The 19,514-nt window shown below is 47.7% G+C and overlaps 1 protein-coding gene across 1 annotated transcript in view; it reads left to right on the top strand.

Moving 5' to 3' along the window:
- LOC123386917 (deleted in malignant brain tumors 1 protein-like) overlaps positions 1 to 19,514 on the top strand; it is a gene marked incomplete at its 5' end in the record, with an annotated part of 76,669 nt that overhangs the window by 14,109 nt on the left and 43,046 nt on the right. The window contains 15 exons of the mRNA XM_045068873.1: positions 714 to 743; positions 1,627 to 1,698; positions 3,491 to 3,808; positions 3,955 to 3,984; positions 5,164 to 5,202; positions 6,799 to 6,946; positions 8,007 to 8,197; positions 9,407 to 9,436; positions 10,031 to 10,072; positions 10,961 to 11,278; positions 12,771 to 12,800; positions 13,560 to 13,877; positions 14,439 to 14,471; positions 16,429 to 16,461; positions 18,012 to 18,165. Coding sequence (XP_044924808.1) covers positions 714 to 743; positions 1,627 to 1,698; positions 3,491 to 3,808; positions 3,955 to 3,984; positions 5,164 to 5,202; positions 6,799 to 6,946; positions 8,007 to 8,197; positions 9,407 to 9,436; positions 10,031 to 10,072; positions 10,961 to 11,278; positions 12,771 to 12,800; positions 13,560 to 13,877; positions 14,439 to 14,471; positions 16,429 to 16,461; positions 18,012 to 18,165 — 1,786 coding nt within the window. The remainder of the gene's footprint in view (positions 1 to 713; positions 744 to 1,626; positions 1,699 to 3,490; positions 3,809 to 3,954; positions 3,985 to 5,163; positions 5,203 to 6,798; positions 6,947 to 8,006; positions 8,198 to 9,406; positions 9,437 to 10,030; positions 10,073 to 10,960; positions 11,279 to 12,770; positions 12,801 to 13,559; positions 13,878 to 14,438; positions 14,472 to 16,428; positions 16,462 to 18,011; positions 18,166 to 19,514) is intronic.

Genomic DNA, 19,514 nt, shown 5'->3' with positions numbered 1-19,514 from the left:
AGTGGCTTGATGGTTTGAAAATTTGGGCTGAACTTGAATTCGGCCAAATCAGAGTATCTGGCATAAAAATCCAAATTCTTGCATTTGTGAAAAAAATAAAACAAGTTCAGGCTCAAAACAAGAAATTGTTTGATTACATCAACTGGCTGGATCTGAGCAAGAGCTGACCCTTTGGTCAAGAAACAGCTTTCTAGTTCACATAGTCCCCATCATTCAAATCCCTTATCTGTTTTATTCCCATGGCCCTTGAAAACTTTGGAGTTTGAGTTTGTGATCTCTAGGTGATGGCCAGATCTGTCAGCTGATGTTCCAGGTCCTCCACATCTAGACCTGGTGACCTTCCCAAATCTATGAGTCCTGCTAGTTGACTCTCTGCCATACAGAATCTTTCCTGATTCCATCCTGCTGGCAGCTGAAGCAAATGTCCCCACAAATGACAAGCTCTACCAGGCTGCACTTGGCCCTTCCTGAGCCTCCCAACACCTAAGAACCCTGGGGCAGGGGGTGGGTACTGCCTTCTGAAGCTCCCCTGGGACGCTGAACATTTGCTGCCTGGTCTTGTGTCTCAAATCCCCAGGGAAAATACTGAGACCCTCAAAGGCATGGTCTCTTCCTCTCCCTGCTTCCCACGGCTCCCTCAATCTAGGACAATCCCAATAAACAGTCACTGAATAAGACATGATGACATGCACAATCTCTCTTCATGCTGACAGGTGCTGACTCCACAGCTGCTCTGCCTACAGGTAGAACCCGTGTTACATATGGCATCATCTACTAGACCTGGCATGATGTAAGAAAGATCATGAGGTTTAGAATCAGATCCTGGTTTGATTCTCAGCTTCATTTATTCACTCATCTGTTCATTCATTGGATACTGACTGAGTACCCACTGCATACTACTCTGTGCCAATAAGCACTGGGGCCACAGCAATGATCAAAATCTCCCCACCCCCAGCTCTCTGCCATCACAGGGCCTGCACCCTAATGGGAGGAACAGACATGATATAGGATCACTCTCAGTTATGGGACCTCAGCCCAGTTATAGCATCTCTTGATTCCATTTCATCTCATTTTTCTTCACAAGAGTAGGAATAACAGAGAATTGAATGATGGAGAATTAAGTATGACAATGCCCAAAGACACCTAGCACCTGACAAGCATTCACATAGTTCCTCCTTTTGGTCTAATGCCGACTAAGAGAGGTTGTGTGAGGGGTGCAAAACGCCCTGAGCTGGAGGAATCTGATCCTGGCTGGTCTGTCTCCAGATGAATGACCTGGCCCTCATTCTCCATGCCATTAGAGAGAGATGATGACCCATTCTCCATGCCATTAGAGAGAGATGATGACCCACTGATGACCTCTCTTATGGCAAGCCACATGGGGCAAACCGTCCACGAGCTTTGCTTTTCTGATGGCCATGTGGTGCATGTTCATTTGTCAATGGGCAATAACGCTATGTTCTGTTCTAAATGAAGATCTATGAGGTCATTGGCCTTAGAAAGAAATGTCATGGTTATTCCTGGTGAATCCTGGGAGGAGACAGATGACCCCTTGAAGCAACTGTATCTTCTCCCAGTGTTCTGGCTGTTCCCTGATGACAGTCCTTCCTTTTTACCCACCAATAGCCTATGAGAACCTGCTTCCCACATCATTGGTGATATCAGCAGGTCAACACCCACCTTCTTCTGCACCTCCAGGTAAGGCTGTTTCTTTTTATATTATGTCTTCTGAATAATTTTTTTCATCCGACAAAGGATGAGTAAATAAAGATGTGACACTAAGGATATATAATGTCACTGGGGTTATATAGAACAATAAACAGAGTTGACCCTCAAATAATCTAAGTTCATGGGGGAAGGAGGGAGTATCCTGTTACCAAAAAAGTGTGGTGATTGCTCTGATGGGGGAGCACAGGGTGCATAGGTGCTCAGAAGAGGGTCTCCATCTAGAGCCAAGGGGTCTGGGCAAGACCAGAAGGGTGAAGGGACAATAAAATTATGCCAGGCAAGGAGGAAACTGGACAGACTGCCTTTGGGCTGCAGGGTGGGAGACATTAACATGTGTTCCAAATTAGAATATAGGGCTGGCCAATACCATACAGAATTAGTGAGCAGTTTGGTGGTTTGAGATGGTTTTCTGCTGTGCTCAGGGATGAGTAATATTTCAGGATATTCGGCCTTGAATTAAGTTTTTTTTTTTTTCTTTTACGAATTAGGCCTAGTCTGAGGTCAGATAAGGTAGGAGTAAAACATTGAACCTCTGAGCCTTTTAATCTAGCTGTACAGTCAAAAGATTCAGGAAGGAGAGAATGGAACCATTATCACTCCCAGGGGCCTGACCATCCCTGGCAGAAGAATGCCCAGCAGGTGCCATAGCTCCTAACCATGGCAATGACCAAAGGTGTTATTGTTGGCTGTGTGAGTTTCAATCACCTGAAATCACATCTTTCTTTTTTTGTGTTTTTCATGTTAACATTATTTATATATCTATCCAAGCTCTTTTCTTTGCATACAATTTTTTATTGAGGTGTAAGTGACATATAACATTAATACTAGTTTTAGGACTACAACATAAGGATTCCACATTTGTATATATTGCAAGATGATCCCCACAAAATGTAATGTATCTAAAAAGGGAGTGTGGAAAATTGCCATTGCCGTGTAAAACCATCCCAAGACACAGTGGCTTAAAATGACCACCATCTGTCACTGCTTATGGTCCACAGGTTAGCTGGGTAGTTCTGCTCCTCTGGGATGGGCTTGGCTGGTCTTGGCTGACTCTGCTGGTCTTGTCCATGCATCTGTGTCTAGCTGACAGGTCAGCTGAAGGCTGCCTGACCTAGGATGGACTCCCTTACATGTCTTACTCTTCCATAGCTCTTATCTGAGGTGACAGAAGTGATGAGGCCACCTCACTTTGGTGTCCTCAGCTGCTCTGTCCACCATCTTTTAGCATAAGCCCTGAAGTGATTCTCCAAGGAAGCTGAGCAAAATACTACTCCTTTGTCACCCACTGACTAGCTCAAGCTTCCTTACAGGATCCCCTCAGTGTTCCCACGGAATGAACTGAAGCCTGTCATGCCTCTGGAGGCCTCAGCTCCACAGGAGTATACATTACTTCTGCCGCATTCCGCTGTCACATACCACAGCTTAAAGTCAAAGAGTAGGAAAGTAAACTAACCTCTTGACCGGCAGGGGAGCAATGACACTGTAGAGAGTGAGGATGTCAGGAAGAGAAGCACTGTGGTCATTTTTGTAAGCACTCTACCACAGGCAAGCTGTCTGAAACAGGAGTGTGGATAAGGAAGACATTACACGCTGCTTAGAGCAGACTTAGCTGGAGAATGGCATGGGAGCTCACATGACCGCGTGAAAAGTGTGGATAGCAAAGTCATGGAAAATAAGAAAAGCTAGGTTGGGTAACAGATAGTCCAGTCATGGAAAGGCAGAGAGAGCAACCATCAGCCCATGACCTACCGTTCTTTCGCAGGAGGCGGGGCCCCCGTGCGGCTGGTAGGTGGCCATGGGAGGTGCGCAGGCCGTGTAGAACTCTTCCACCAGGGAGTCTGGGGGACTGTGTGTGATGACCTCTGGGACCTGCCAGAAGCAAACATCATCTGCAGGCAGCTGGGGTGTGGCTGGGCCGTGTCAGCCCCCGGTGAGGCCCACTTTGGGGAAGGTTCTGGGAAGATCCTCCTTGACAACGTGCACTGCAGGGGAGACGAGCTGCGCCTGGAGGAGTGCTCCCACATCGGCTGGTTTTCCCACAACTGTGGGCACGGAGAAGATGCTGGCGTGATCTGCTCAGGTAAACCTCAGCTCCCCTCCAGGCAGAGCCCAGCCCTGGCTCTTCCTGAGAGAACACTTTTCAAAAGGCCATGTAAATCGAGCTGTTGAAAAGGAACCCATGCATTATTTGCTCACAGTGGATATTTTAACCCCTCATGTTTACAGATGCTGAATACTCAACCGTGTCACCCCTGGGTAAGGAAAGCAATATTTACATGTGCAGTTTCCAAAACCTTGGGGAAGCAGTTCTTCTGGAAGTTGGATGTGTCATCCTCCAGGACCATGGAGTGACTAGGACATGTGGAGTCACCTGACTGTCCAGTGGGAGAACTGGATAGTACCTTAGAAATCATTTGACCCAGCCTCACTTTCAACTTCTCCCCCATTCTGTACACAGGAAGTAGATTCTAAATTTCTCAGACATGTATATAGCACTTGTCACCAGCTCTGAGGGTCACAAGGCAATGGCAATGAGATATGGGTAGGGGGATGGTTAAGGATACTTCCTGCCCAGGGGCAAAAGGCGGGTGGGCTGGACCAGGCCAAAGTCAAGGTGACCATTCCCACCCTCTCCCTGCTTCTGCTTTGTTCCTGGTGCCCATAGAGCTCCTTTTGCTACTGGTTTTTCCCACAGGGTCTTAATGCCCACAGGGTCTTTTCCCACAGGGTCTTAATGCGAGCACACAGAGTTCTCCATGCCAGTACCCTCTCTCCTTCATCAAACCCCCAGGTTCCCTGATGACCTGCCCTCAGCTGGCTCTTGGTCAGAGAGTGGATCATGAATAAATCTGAGTAGAAAAGGTCTGATAAAGCCTCAGGCACATTCCTTCCTGCGTTGTCAGCTCTAACAGGTGGAAATGGATTGGTCCCAGGAATGGTCTCCAGTGGGGGTTTCTGGGTCAGGTGTCCCTGGGAGGAGATATGCAGGGGGCATAAAGGAGGATCCACAGCATCCTTGGGTGTCGGCCTCCCATCTCTGAGCAACACCAGGTCAAAGGAAAGGGTGAATTGGGGCCTCTTCCTATTCTTACCTCAAAGTCTCATAACTCCAGGCCTTGGGTCACTGGAATTGGCTATAGTTGGCAGAATTTCGTGTCTTCAGTGTTCTTAAACCCCCATTTTTAAAAAGATCTCATTTGTGTGTATAACAAGAGGATGATATATCAAAGTCTGGGAAGGATCCAGATCAGTGCTTTTTCCATCCCACACATTAATGTCCCCTGCATGTTCTGGCCTTGCCCCCAGAGAGGACTCAGCCATTATGGGAGGGGCCCCACACTGCATTTGTTATGAGCTCCTCAGGGGATCATGTGCAGCTAGTGTCAGGACCTCAGTGCCAGCTGATGAGCCACATGTCCTTTCTGTGTTTGACAGATCGCCCACTGGCTGTCATAGCAGGACCAATGACCACAGGTGAGACTTTGGTGTCCTTGGCTGCTCTGACCACCATCTTTTAGCTCAAACCCTGAAGTGGTTCTCCAAGAAAGCTGAGCAAATTACCACTCCCTGTCTGGGTGACCCCTTTGAACCCACGTTCTGAGTGAAGAGTCCAATAATGAAGGCAGATGGCTTTATGGTTCCAGTTCCATTGCTATGTAGTCACAGAAGGTGGTCCAAATAATCAAGTAACACCAGTGTGCTTGGTCTCCAGCATGGACAGTGCCTGTGAAGGGCAAGGCACATGGCTCCTAACAGCAGTGTTGCTCGAGCACTACCCAAGAGCACCACTGCAGAGCGCTGCCGCCATAACGACCATGTTCTTCTTCTCTACCCTTGTCCCTTCTCTGACAATCTCTTTCTTCCTTGTTCATCCTTTCTTTGCATCTTCCATTTTCCCTCCTCTGTTTTTGCCTATGTCTGGGGCTTCCAGAAGCTCCACTAAAATTTTCTTTCTTTTCTTTTTTTTTTTTACTTTTCTTTTTTAGTTTTTTAAGATTTTTATTTATTTATTAGACAGAGACACAGTGAGAAAGGGAACACAAGCTGGGGGAGTGGGAGAGGGAGAAGCAGGCTTCCCGCTGAGCAGGGAGCCCGATGCGGGCCTCCATCCCAGGACTCTGGAATCATGACCCAAGCCAAAGGCAGATGCTTAATGCCTGAGCCACCCTGGCGCCCCTCTGCTAAACTTTTCTTGACACCACTTGGAGATAAAGGGCTAAAATAATACCGATGCCTGGACAGCCTGGCTGGTCCTTCTATGGAAGAGCCATAGGTAGATGACCAGAACTAATCGAGTATAGGTCCAATTCTTGCACAGCCAGATAGTCTGATGGAGAAAGCCATTGCTACAGGTGTTACTTTTAATTTTGCACTGAATATTGGACAGATGGATAGACAAGCAGATGGAAAACAAACGGACATGTGGTGAACAGACAGACACAGAATGATGTCAGTGTTGGTGGGGTAGATGACTCAGGGAAGTCCTCTCCACTTAGTAGTGGATTTTTAATAGTGTAATTTTAATAAATTATAACAGATGGCAGATGGGACACTGACATCTTCATATACATAAAGACACCATGTAGACTCAGCTTCACTAGGGGAAATGAAGCCATTTACTTGTTACTTCTGGTGGCCTGACAAAAGTCAAAGCCAGAGAACCAACCCACAGAACAAAACCCACGAGGGGAGCAACAAGCAGAAGGAAAGATTCTGGCTGATACTGGATAACTGCTCTGCCACGGCCACAGCCACGTCAGTGATAGATTTCTAAAAACAAGTGAGAGATGTTTCAAGATCCAGACACTCTTATTGCCCTAATTTCCTAAGCTTATAAGAGTTTTTAGACTGGTGTATGCCTCTGACATGTCCTAAGACATACCCACAAGGTTAATGACCAAAGAGGCCTTTTGGGGCGGGGGGGTGGGGGGAGTGTGAATTCTAAAAGTAGTGGAAAAGAAAAGGAAAGAAAGTGTGAATGGAAAAGAAAGTGTGAATTCCAAAAGTAGTGAACTGAACAATGAAAAAAAAAAAAAAACCCTGAAATCCTAAAATATTTTTCTTCTTTAGAAAAATCTAGGTGTGGCAGAGTAATTACCAACTCATCTGGAGCGATTAGGAATCCCCCGCAGAACGAAATGCATGACAACATAACCTGTGTGTGGGAAATAAAGGCCAATGCTTCTGATCACATTCTGCTGGCATTTCCGTATCTTAAGTAAGTCACGAGTACATGACTGAAGTACACCGTGTAGTTTAAAGGTCTGAGCATTTTCCTGTGCTTGATTCTCACAAGCAAAAGAGTTCTTCATGCCCTTCTTAATTTTGAATTTTGATGTAATTGTAGACACACAGGAAGCTACAACAATAATACATAGAGTCCAATGTACCCTTCACCCAGTCCCCCCACTGGTGGCGTCATCTATAACTGTAGGACAATATCAACCCAGGAAGTCGTGCAGTACTGTGCTAAGCCACAGACCTTATTCTGTTTTCCCATCTTCCACATCCACTTGTGTGTGTGTGTGTGTGTGTGTGTGTGTGAGAGAGAGAGAGAGAGAGAGACAGAGAGAGAGAGAGACAGAGAGAGAGAGAATGTTTCAGTCTCTGGTTAAAGATGCAGATTCCAGGGAACCCCCCAGACCTCATAAATCAAGAAATTTTAGGTTTTAATATTGTAAATAGTCAATGTTGATGTCATTCACAAATGAATGTCCCAGGAGCAACCTAAATTATCTATTGCTATTGAATTTTGCTTAATCAAAAAATGACTTGGAATGGACGGGTCATGAGGCTGAGGCCTGGGGATGGTCTTCTGACTCTAACCCTACGGGCATCTGGACAAAACTTCACCAGGAAGAAGAGCAGACAGATGGGATGGCTTGCACGGAGCAAGCTGGGCAGACTTGGTAGCTCACTTCCCTCTAGGCAGGTCGCCTGCGGAGTTCCTAAATAGGTTGCTTGAAGCCTGAAGCCCTGTCCTACAGGCAGGCTGCTGCCTGGTCCTGCCCTTGGCCCTGGGCTTCCAGGTACCTGCAGCCCCAGGCCTCAGCAGGGGCCCACCTAGTACTCCAGCCTCCTATTCCCTCTTCCAGTTAAGATCCCATCCCCTCAAGAAAAAGTGGGATAAAAGGATTTTATACTATGTTGAAATGACTGACAGGCTTTAATCTGTCCCCAGTTTTATTGTCATGAAAGCCAGGTCCTGCCTCAAAGCATCCCTCTGAGATCTGCTAATGGGGAGGCTAAGAGGCAGCCATCAGTCTTTGCTTCTCTAGCCTAGATTGCACCAATGAATATTTTGAAATCCTGGATGGCCCTCCATCCTCGACAAAGTCCCTGGGGAAAACCTGCTCTGGATCCTACCTCACCTACGCGTCCTCCTCCAGCTCAATGACCCTCGTGTACTTCCGAAGCTTCAACAACATAGGGAAAAACTTCGTTGCTTATTATTACTCTGCACCCAAAGGTATGGACAGTAGTTAAAAGCAGGAGCTTTGGAGTGGCAGCTAGAATGCCTGCCTTCGGGCCAGTTACAGCACCATCACTTACTCTGTGACTCTGGATAAGAGACCCAACCTCTCTGTGCCTCAAACCATTCCCTGTGTAATGGGGATTAGAGAAGCTTCCTTCTTCCTAGGCTTGTTGTGGGGCTTACCTGGAATGACACAGGTAAAGCCCTTGCACAACGATGGTAAATCATGTGCTCAGTGCTTGGCCGATTCAACCCCAAGCCTGCTTCCCCATAAATATTCGGTACAGTTTGCCTATTGGGACACCGCTTCTGAAGTTACACTGAATCTAGTACGAGGCAGGTGTTTCAGGACCTCCAGAAGAAGCAGCTGTGGTCCCAGACTAAGAGGGGCTCACGTACAATCTGAAGCAGTTGAAGACAAACCCGTGTGATGCAATTAGAGGACAAGTAGAATAGACTAAATGAAGGCAAACAAATGGGATAGACTAGAATATACTAAATTGACATACACATGCATCTCAGCCAAAGACATTCGAAAAGAGAGAGAGCCCTGTGGGCTAAACCACGAAGGAAACATAGGAAGAGACAGCCTTAGATTTGTCTTTAAACCTGACAAGCTGTGAGTTGAGAAATGGGGAGGGGGCACGCAGGAGAAGGAGCAGCATGAGTGCAGAGTTGGGATGTACAGGACATGCGGCGAAAAGGCAGACAGAAGCTGAGCCAAGGTTTCTGATACAGCACAGGTACTTGAAGTTGGGTAATCACAGCAACAGTGATCAAAATAGAAACGAACATTTACTGAATGCTGCTTTTATGCGAGGCCACCCTGTAAGCACTCTGCATGTGTTACCGCCTTTCATCCTCACACGAACCCATGGTTCTTCCCCTTGTACAGTCAGGGAAACTGAGGCTAGAGAGGTTCCATAATTGTTCTGAGGCCACCCAACCGTGGATCCTGCACTGTTTACCACTGAGAGAAAAGAATCTGTCTCATGGACCCCATGAGCAGTTCTATCATCTGTCTTGGCTGAGGTGCTGTTCAGATCAGTCTCCCACCCTGTTAGGGAGCACAGGGCGGCTCAGTGAGCACACTTGGAAAGTATGCTATGAAACAGGAAGGAGGCGCTCCGTGTCACAAAGTGGGTCGGAGAAAGTCATTGTCACTGTGATTGAGCAGTTATTGAGGCTTCCTTGTCGTTGCAGAGGCAAGTTCAAGGACCCCACATCTAATCAGTGAGTCACATTTACTGTTGCTTCTTTATCTTCACCCCTCATTTCTGTGTCTTCCTCTGTCCCCCCTCCTGGTGCTTGTAGCATCATAGTCCCATGTTTCCTAATTTCCTGCATCGGTCCAGCTAGCCGAGAGATTCTGTCCGTACACCCTTTGTACAAGCTTAACACCCATTCGCTGTAGAACCAAGTTCCACATACCAACCGTTGGGTGGCTGTAAATTGGTAATTGCCAATTTGATTTCTTAATTCCTTGCTTTTATCAAAAACGGGAGACACATCTAATCAAGCCCTGCATACTTAGGGAAAGTTAACAAAGCAGAAGCAGAAATGGCTTTTTCCCTAGAGGGGCACCACGCATGTTTGCATTCTGGCACAGAATGGCACAATTCAAGTGTCATCATATTTCCAGTGACTGGACAGAAAGGACTATTCTGTTGGATCCTACATGTCTGAGGAACAACATAAACAGAATGCGATTTGGGAGGTCCTTTATTGTAAAGATGGTAGGGAGAATGAATCAACCAGAATCTTAGTGTTTAAGGGATGCTGCCATCTGACCCTTTTTATCTGAAGGGTGTCGTCTTGTATTCACAGCAATCCCAACAGCAACACCCAAGACAGTGACAGCAAGACCAGGTAAGCCCTGGGACGCATGCGTTCACTTACCAACTATCCTTTCCTCTTGGAACCTCCATCTGTACCTGCTTCATGGGCAGTAACAGGACCAACTATATGTACCTCGTCTATTTGAAAAATGGACCAGTTGACTCTGTGCACATTTTTAGGACCATCCAAAACTCTTAGGATTCTTTGGCTCTAGAATCATGAGCAAAGTTCATTTTTTTGTGTGTGTTTTTCAAAGTCTCCAAAGCCTGACCAACTTCCAGGCGCCTTCTAGTGGGGCTCTCTATTTTTTTTATTTGGCCAGTCTTGCTCTTGGTTAACCTGTATCTGTGTAACTAATGGTCTTTTTCAAAGTGAGTGGAGCATCAAAGTTATTCCAGAGGCAGTGAGATGGGATAGCAGAGAAAATAGTGAACTTTGGAACCAGGAGCGCTGACTTTAGATCTGCTACCTCCCAGATGTGGGATTTTGGGTGAATAGCTCCACTTCTCTGACTTAAAGTCTCCTCATGGATAGAACTGGCATGCTGGCACTCTTCCGCCTGCCTTCTGAGTTATTACAAAGGTAAAGATGAGCACATACACGCCCACCCACACGAAGGCACTCCACAAAGCCACAAATCACTGTGAATATTATATATAATGTTTTTCTGTACTTAGCTGAAATAGATTGGCACATTCCTCTGGCCCAATACATACTCAATTAATGAATGTTTTAGGCTAAATGTAATTTTGACTATCCTAATTGCATATTAACCTCCAAGTAAGAGGTTGACCAGTTGGCTGGCTCTTTTATCAAGTTCCTGTCCCTAATAGAAGTGTCAGGGTGGAGAGTGTAACCAGTTCGTGGGCAACGTGTAGTGTCCCTAGAAGACAATGATCACCAGGTCTCTGTCTGCAGGTGACTGGCCAGAGCTGAGGCTGGTGGGCGGCTCGGGACGTTGCTCAGGACGCGTGGAGGTCCTCCACCAGGGGGCCTGGGGCACCGTGTGTGATGACCTCTGGGACCTGAACGAAGCCGAGGTCGTGTGCCGACAGCTGGGGTGCGGACGGGCCATGTCCGCCCTGGGGAAGGCCCACTTTGGCCCGGGCTCTGGAAACATCTTCCTGGACAACCTGCAGTGTTCCGGGGTAGAGCGCTACCTGGGCCAGTGTGCCCACTCGGGCTGGTTGGAACACAACTGTGGCCACCACGAGGACGCCGGCGTCATCTGCTCAGGTAGCCCCTTCCCTCTCGGTTGGTCATTGTCAGTCCCACCTGCCTACAAGACCACCCTGCTAGAACTCAGAGATGGCCAGGGACAAAGACAGGGCCCTCCAACACATGGCATTTGATTTTTGTTTTATCTCTTCTAACCTGGTCAAGAATACAAGATTTTGGGTGCCTGGGTGGCTCAGTTGGTTAAGTGATTGCCTTCGGCTCAGATCATGATCTTGGAGTCCGGAAATGGAGTCCTGCATCTGGGCTCCCTGCTCAGCAGGGAGTCTGCTTCTCCCGCTGACCTCTCTCCTCTCATGCTCTTTCTCACAAATAAATAAATAAAATCTTTAAAAATATATATACAATATTTTAACTGCCAGCCTCCCAGAATAAAACCTACCGATTTTCTAATTTGGTAGTAAGATTTACCAAAGGCAGGTGGGCTTGACTGAAAACTGACATGTGCGAAGAACATATTTAACTATGGGAATGTTTAAGGCATTTATTTAAAGGTCTTTCATTCAGAGGCAGTGAGAAGACGTCAGAGCTGAGCTGAGCAGACTTGAGTCTGGACGCCAGAGCTGGTGCCAACACTCAGACTGCATTTGGGCAACACATAAGCTCTTAGAGCTCAATTCCCCCATCTTTAATAATGGGGACTGATGGCTCTCTTGCAGGAGTGTGGAAAGGCTTTGAGCCGTCTTCCGTAATGCACTTTCAGACACCTGACCAAAGGGCTGCATATCCGGTCATTTTTCCTGCCGTCTTCCTCACTCGATTCCCCAAGGAAATCGGTGGACTGGAATGGCTCACTTTAATCACCCGATGACGTCACAATTTTTTCAGATACTTTGAATTCATGCACATGCACAAATTAGCAAGGAGCAAGGTAGTCACCTCTGGAGCATCTCCTAATAACCCCTTCCAACCCCGAGAAGCCTTTCGGCAGACCAGCGCCTGGTGCGATTTAAAAGATTAGTACCTGCCCCTCCAAGTGGTGTTTGGGGTGTGGAGCTGCCCCGGGAGAAGCGGCACCCGCTCTCCGATCTGAGACGATACTTATGCCCACGCGCTTTGCTCCCTTCATCTGTCCGTTTGCTTCTGGGCGTCCTGTTCCACGCGGCAAGTCTGACCTAGCCGCAGCCTCTCGGGCCCCCTGTGACTCCTCTTTCCCAGTTCCGGAGGGTGATCGTCTACATCTGAGCTGCCCCCAGTGACTCCCCAGAGTGAAGCCCGTCCGCCACAAAGTCAGCAGTTCAAGTCGGGCCCCACACGCGCCCTTCGTGGCTGGCCGCTTCCTCACGGTGCAGGAGGCAGCCAACAGCCAGAGAAAAGCTCTCCTTTATGTCCACGATGCACCTGGCTCGCCCGGGCCTGTGTTATTTAACGGGACTAATTCTTCCCAGATCAGAGCAATAAACTTGCAACGATGTAGTTCAAACCTTTGTAGTCAGTCGCTGAAAGCAGGAGCTCTGACACATACTGACGTATTTATTCTTTCTACAAACAGAGGCCGACGAGTCGCTCATGGAGAGTCCAGGTAGGTCACGCTCACCTGGATGGGACTCGAGCATCAGCTCTCCCTGACTTTCCCTGGGGCCATTTGTTTTCTTCCAGCTCTAAGTTCACTCTCTGTCTGAATTGCCGAGGTTTTCACACCACTGAGATGTCAAGGGAATTATTTCTCTTGAAATTTTTGCATGTGGGGATGGTTCTGTCTGTGTGTGCGTGTGTGTGTGTGCGTGTGTGCATGTGTACGTGAGTCCGTACTTTTGGAGATCCGTGCGTAAGGAAACGGCATGTCAGTGTCTTTCTGCATATGCTCTTCCCCCCGGCTCAAAGGCCTTCCTCACCCCACTTCCTCCTTCACCCACTCCTCACGGTCTGGATTCTTCCCAGGTGTCGCCTCTAGCCTGTTCGTGACGCAGCACCTGTTCCTCCCCTTCCCTGTTTTTATCACACCTTGTCCGGGTGTCTATATTTGATGGAAGGACTTTAGGCGCCCCAAGGGCAGGAACCATATTTCTTTGATTTATAGCAGTATCATCATTGTCTAGCAGGAAAGACAATAAATTCCTTTGAAATCAGGTTAAACTGGCTCAAGACCTCCCCCACACCCCCCGCCCACAACCTGCAGCTCAGGAACATGCCTCAGGAAGGTGAGGACCAGGCCCCAGGATTCATGACCGGGCATGTCCCTCTGCAAACCCACAGTCCTGCTGGCCTCTGAGGCCTGGCACCGGTGCAACCCAGGTGGGTCATCTGGGCACTCACGCCCTCCCCCTACCTCTGTCTACAGGGGACTGGCCAGAGCTGAGGCTGGTGGGCGGCTTGGGACGCTGCTCAGGACGCGTGGAGGTCCTCCACCTGGGGGCCTGGGGCACCGTGTGTGATGACCTCTGGGACCTGAACGAAGCCGAGGTCGTGTGCCGACAGCTGGGGTGCGGACGGGCCGTGTCCGCCCTGGGGAAGGCCCACTTTGGCCCAGGCTCTGGAAACATCTTCCTGGACAACCTGCAGTGTTCCGGGCTAGAGCGCTACCTGGGCCAGTGTGCCCACTCGGGCTGGTCGGAACACAACTGTGGCCACCACGAGGACGCCGGCGTTATCTGCTCAGGTAGCCCCTCTTCTCTCAGGCAATTACGTCTAACGTTGTTGTTGAAGACATTTTGAAACCATGCGTCCCAGATGGAATCTACCCATCTGCCCACTCACTCATGGTTTCATGAGACCATCCTTGAGTGTCTGCTCTGTGCCAGGCCCTGGGCTCACACACACCCTTGGGCAGCGCCAGGCTGCACGTGGGAGGTCTCAAATGTTCACATACCCCAGCACCGCCTGAGGCATTGCAGTGCAGAGTCCTGGACTCTGGCCCCAGAAATCTTGACTAATTTGGGCCGGGATGTCGGAATCTACATTTTCACAAGTAGTCCAGGTGACTCAGCAGAAGACGGGCCATGGGTGATCCTGCACTGCTTGCCGTGGGGCAGAGATGACCGAGGTGCTGTGCCCCACCCCTCCCAAGGCCAGGGACCTTGCCAGAGGACGGCTGAGTCCTGTGCCCTGAAAGGCCAGGGTCCTCGGCCCTCACTCCCCACTTGCACCCTCGTTACCCTGCCCCCTCCATGCTTTCGATTCACTAAAGAGAGTGACCTGTTGCCTTTCTTTATGCATTCAGACGCAGAAGAACTGCCTCCTCCCACACCTCCAGGTATGTCCATATTTTTTTCTAGTCTGGACAACTTTCCAATAATAATAATCGTATCAAACTCACTATTTTGAACCCCTCCCATATACAACTCATTTAATCCCGCAATAACGCGTGGAGGCAATTACTCTTCCAGATAGGTAAACTGAGGCAAAGACAGTTAGCAGTGTACCCAGGGCTAGCCAGTGGATTTGAACCCTTGGCCACCAGTCTCATTGACCATATCCTTTCATTGGCCCCGGCTCCACAAAGATCAGGTAAAATTAGCACAAAGATGGAGAGACATTTTGCTCAGATTATTGCTAATCCTGCAAAAAGATCCTCTGCTTTACAGAATAGAAATTTGAGGCACAGAAAGGGTGAGTAACTTTCCTGAGATCACTCAGCAAGTTAGTAGCAGAACGAGTATTGACGCTGATCAGTCTGTCCACGAAGTACATGCTCATGGGGATCCTATGACTTCTGCCTATTTTCAAAGATTTTCAAACTTAAGGATTGAGTTTTATTCATCTGTAATAAAAACCAAAGATTAGAAAAATCAGAGCAACACATGCATTGTAAATTCTGAAATGATACTGGAGGTAAAGGAAAAGGCATTTTGTTTCATTGCAATAGACGTTTCTGAGCACCTGCGTGAGAGCAGGAATGATCTCTGTATGAATTCATGTATCTAATTCTCAGAACTGAGGGTTAAGGAGATCCAAAAGCCTGCCGAAGATAACTCAGGTCGAAAGTCGTGGAACTGGGAGCACCTGGGGGGCTCAGTCAATTAAGCATCCAGCTCTTGATTTCAGCTCAGGTCATGATCTCAGGGTTGTGGTATCGAGACCCATGTCAGGCTCTGCGCTCAGCAGGGAGTCTGCTGGAGCTTCTCCCTTCCTCTCCCTCTACCTCACTGCCAACTTGTGCATGCTCTCTGTTTCTCTCTCAAGTAAATGAATAAATAAATCTTCAGAAAAGAGAGAGAAAGAGAGAAGGGGAAAAAAGTAGCAGAAGTGGACTTTGCAGACCCCATCTGCTCTTTGAATGAACGTGGCTGCCTCCACATACACAAGTCATAAGTCATTGTCAGAAGCATCTCTCTTGGACACTTTCTTAGAGAAGACCTTGATGTGTTCTGGGTGTTCCTGGGATGAGTGGGAAGGAAGACTGTCCAAAGTTCAAAGGCCATGGATGGAGGTCAAGGGCATGGGATAGGCAAATGAAGGCCTACCTAGAGTTCTCATTTTATATAACTCAGCTATGCTGAAGACTACATAGATGATGGGGAAATGAGGAAGACCATGTTGAGTGAAAGGAGCCATTCTGGTTCTCTGTTGCTACTCTAAAAACAGAGTAGTTTACCACAAAGTCATTTAATGACGTGTTTGTTGTTGTGGGTCAGGAATTTGGGCAGGGCTCAGATAGGAGATTCTTCTGCTCCATGTAGCTCCAAGCAGGATCACTCAGTGGGGTTCACCTACATGGTGGTCTGGAGAGTTGAGCACATGCTTGATGCTTGGAGGAGACAGATGGAAGAGTGGGCTCCTCCAAGACCCTCTTCCCCTCCACGTGGTCTCTGGACTTTTTCACACAGTCTCTCCAGCAGGCTAATCATTCTTACAAGGGGGTTCCAGGTGCACAAGTGAGCCAGTGTTTCCAGAGACAAGAAGTGGAAGCTTCCAGTCCCACAGTGTCACTTCCACCATATTCTGTTGGCCAAAACAGAGGCCACCAAGGTTCAAGCAAGGAGACCTAGATCAAACTTCATGACAGAGGCATGTCCAAGAATGTGTGGCCTTCTTTAATCTGCTCAAGGACAGTAGAAATATTCACTCAGCACCTTCAGATCTTTCTCAAGGTTGGCACTAAGTACCTTGACATTTCAGAGAAAACCCTTTACATTTCACTAACTTGTAGATGAAACTCAGTACTTTTCCCCTGAATGTCAGCATGATCTCCCTTTTTCTTTTCCTTCTAGGTCTTTCCACAGCTTCTCAGGATCATATAACAGGTAGTCACTTGTTTTAAACTGTGATGGTAACTCAACACCAAGAGAACCGTCACAGCAGATGCTAGGCAGAGTGCCCAGGATGTGACACAGAGAGGCAGGCACAGCACGAGTGAGGGGCTGCTCGTCTACCTCCCAGGCCAGTCCTGTCATGGCCCCTTCCATGAGAACATTAAGGGAGTCAGCATCCCAGCCAATGCAGCCCCCTGTTCCCACCTTGGCCTCCCCAAGGGGCATGCATTCGCATGACTAATGCCTGTAAATACTGACTTGCTAGCCCAAGGGGCAGGCTGGGAAGGGGATATGTGGATCTGCCCCGGTCAGAGTAGGCGGGAGGGTGACAAGGGACCTGAAGAGAATGTGGTGGTCATACCCAGCTGCCTTCTAAGAGTGCAGTCCTGGAGGGGCCACCCACAATGGGTGTCAGCTCAGGAGTAGAGGTTTCAAGAAAACCAGTCCCAGGGTTCTCGTGTCTGTCTGACCTGGCTCAGTTGTAACTACAACACAACTGACAGGATAGCTCTAAGCTGACTTGGTGCACCCCTACTTGCCAACATCTGTCACAGAGAAGACCAAGAATCTTGGAATTCTGGGAGCATAACAAGTTAGGCAAAAACAGAAAGGAGAAAATGAAGCAACTTGGTAATTTAGGGGACAAGGTCAACAGCTCGTGTTGTGTTTTCAAATTTCCTCTAAAATAATTTGATGATTCTACGATCTCTGGTTTTTTTTTGTGGCATGCTGCGGGTGTGTGTGCACGTGTGTGTACATATGCATGTGTATTGATTTATATGAATATACTTTATATAACATAAATAATATATATACAAATATAATTTGTATCTATATGAATATAATATATTGTATATAATATAAATAATATAAACATATATAATATATTTTACATAATATAATATAGAAGAATTAGATTTCACTTGTGTAACTCTTACAAATGCAAAGACCTGTAAGTTCCAACCTCTGCAGATACTGAGTTAAAGGAAACACAATCTACCCAGAAAAGGGGGTGAAAAAGAACTTAAGGGGACGGCCAGTCCTAGCCTCCTTCAACAGGCCACGTCGTCCCCTTCTCCCCGGCTCATCAGACACCAAAGTTGTTCTGGAGCCTCTTGTTCTGCAAACCTTCCCAAACTCTCGCTTTACCTGGGCTCAACAGTGTCTGTCCCTTCGTCCTTCCTTCCCAACTCACCATGTAGATCCTCTCTGCCTCTCTCCCCACAAGAAGAATCTTCCTACCTTAGAAGAAGGAGGGGATAGTGAATAGACCTGAAAAATACAATATTTTCTTTAGCAGAGGGTCGGGGGGAGGAAAAGACAGGGACCTCCTATATATTCATATTCTTGTCGCATCAGAATGAGATCGAATGGACTCTCCCTCCCTGGAGATGCTTAGGCTAAAAGTCTGTACAGACAGACTATGTGTGCCCACTGGGGGACCACTGCCAGACTCACCCAGGTGTGAGCAGGTCACAACTGGGGTCCCCTAGGGGCCACCTCGGGGACACATGCTGGCATCCTTCTTCCTCTGGCTTCAGGAGGAAGTGGCTCCTGTGGAGGGGTCTTGTCGAGTCTGTCCGGCTCCTTCTCCAGTCCGCTGTACCCGGAGAGCTACCCGACAGACATCCAGTGCGTCTGGGAGATTCACGTGGACAAAAAATTCCGCATAGAACTCATGATTCCGAGTCTGAAGTAAGAAAACAACTTCTTCAGAGAAGATTCTTTTTAAATAAGTGTATTGGTTTCTGAATTCAAAATAAAGATATTTCTTTTAGTGGAAAACATTTGGGGAGGAAATTCTTCCCAATTTGAAGGTCAAATTAATTTTGTAGCCCTATCCAACGAGTTCCTCCTACTTGGAAAAATTGAGTAAATGGCTTACTGACAAATTCAACTCAACCTCACAAGGATAGCTTGTTCTTTTGACTTTTTTCCTAAGAATGTCACCAAGTGCTCCTTACCAGCTTTGCCCCTGTTATACAATCGGTACCAACACTTGGGCTCCTAGAATTTCTTTTTCCTTTTTCTGAATTTTAAACAAGCAGTAGGAGGCTTCCCATTCACCCACATGAGCCACCTAGTCCAGCTCCAAGTCCTGGATCTTCTCAATGTTGCCTCCAAGTGAAAGGGACCAGTGGAGGCCTGGACTTCTCTCTGACACCCAGCGGATACATTTCTCTGAAGCACTGACTTTTTTTTTTTATCTCCATGGCATGAAATAACAGCCGATGTTTCTTTTAGTGCTGCCCATGTATCCAGGCTCTGTACTATGTATTTTGTTTTGTTGGGTTTGTTTGGGGTTTTTTTAGATTTTATTTATTTATTTGATAGAGACACAGTGAGAGAAGGAACAGAAGCAGGGAGAGTGGGAGAGGGAGAAGCAGGCTTCCCGCTGAGCAGGGAGCCCAATGTGGGGGTTCGATCCCAGGGCCCTGGGATCACGACCTGAGCCGAAGGCAGACACTTAATGCCTGAGCCACCCAGGAACCCCTGCACTATGTATTTTGTATGCCTTGTAATATTTCAGCATCATGACAGCCCAAAGGTATATGCCCCTGTCAACTCCATAAGAGATGAGGAACTAGAGGCTCAGAGATGGTAACTGACTGGCCCAAGGCTGACCAGTTAGGTTTGTCCGATGTCAGAGCTCCAGCTCTTCCCCAGCATGTGATTCAGTGGGCGGAGTCAGACCAAAGCCCTCCCTGTAGTATATGACTTGCATCAAGCTGCTAACATTATACAACATTATGAGATGCTATGAAAATCCACCTTTAGCAAACACTGACTTACTGCCCAGTCCGTGGAGTCAGGCAGGCCCTAGGCCAAAGAATATCCTAGAAACATGTTGTCTTTGTTGACTCAAACCCTAAGGACACAGAGAGCCCACAAGGAAGTGAGAGCCTTGAGCCCACACCTTCAAAGTCCATTCTGTTACAGGGAAATTGTTCCTTCAAAATCAGCCTCAGGCACATCCCTCATCAGTGCCTGCCACAGTGCAGATACTCAACATGCTGACATTTTTACTTTAAAATCAAGTTTTT

Source organism: Mustela putorius, unplaced genomic scaffold (genome assembly GCF_011764305.1).
Source record: "Mustela putorius furo isolate JIRA1106 unplaced genomic scaffold, ASM1176430v1.1 tig00003909_pilon_pilon_pilon, whole genome shotgun sequence".
Classification (NCBI taxonomy): Eukaryota; Metazoa; Chordata; class Mammalia; order Carnivora; family Mustelidae; genus Mustela; species Mustela putorius.
The sequence above is the reverse complement of the archived record's forward strand: the minus strand, read 5'-3'. Positions and strand labels throughout refer to the sequence as shown.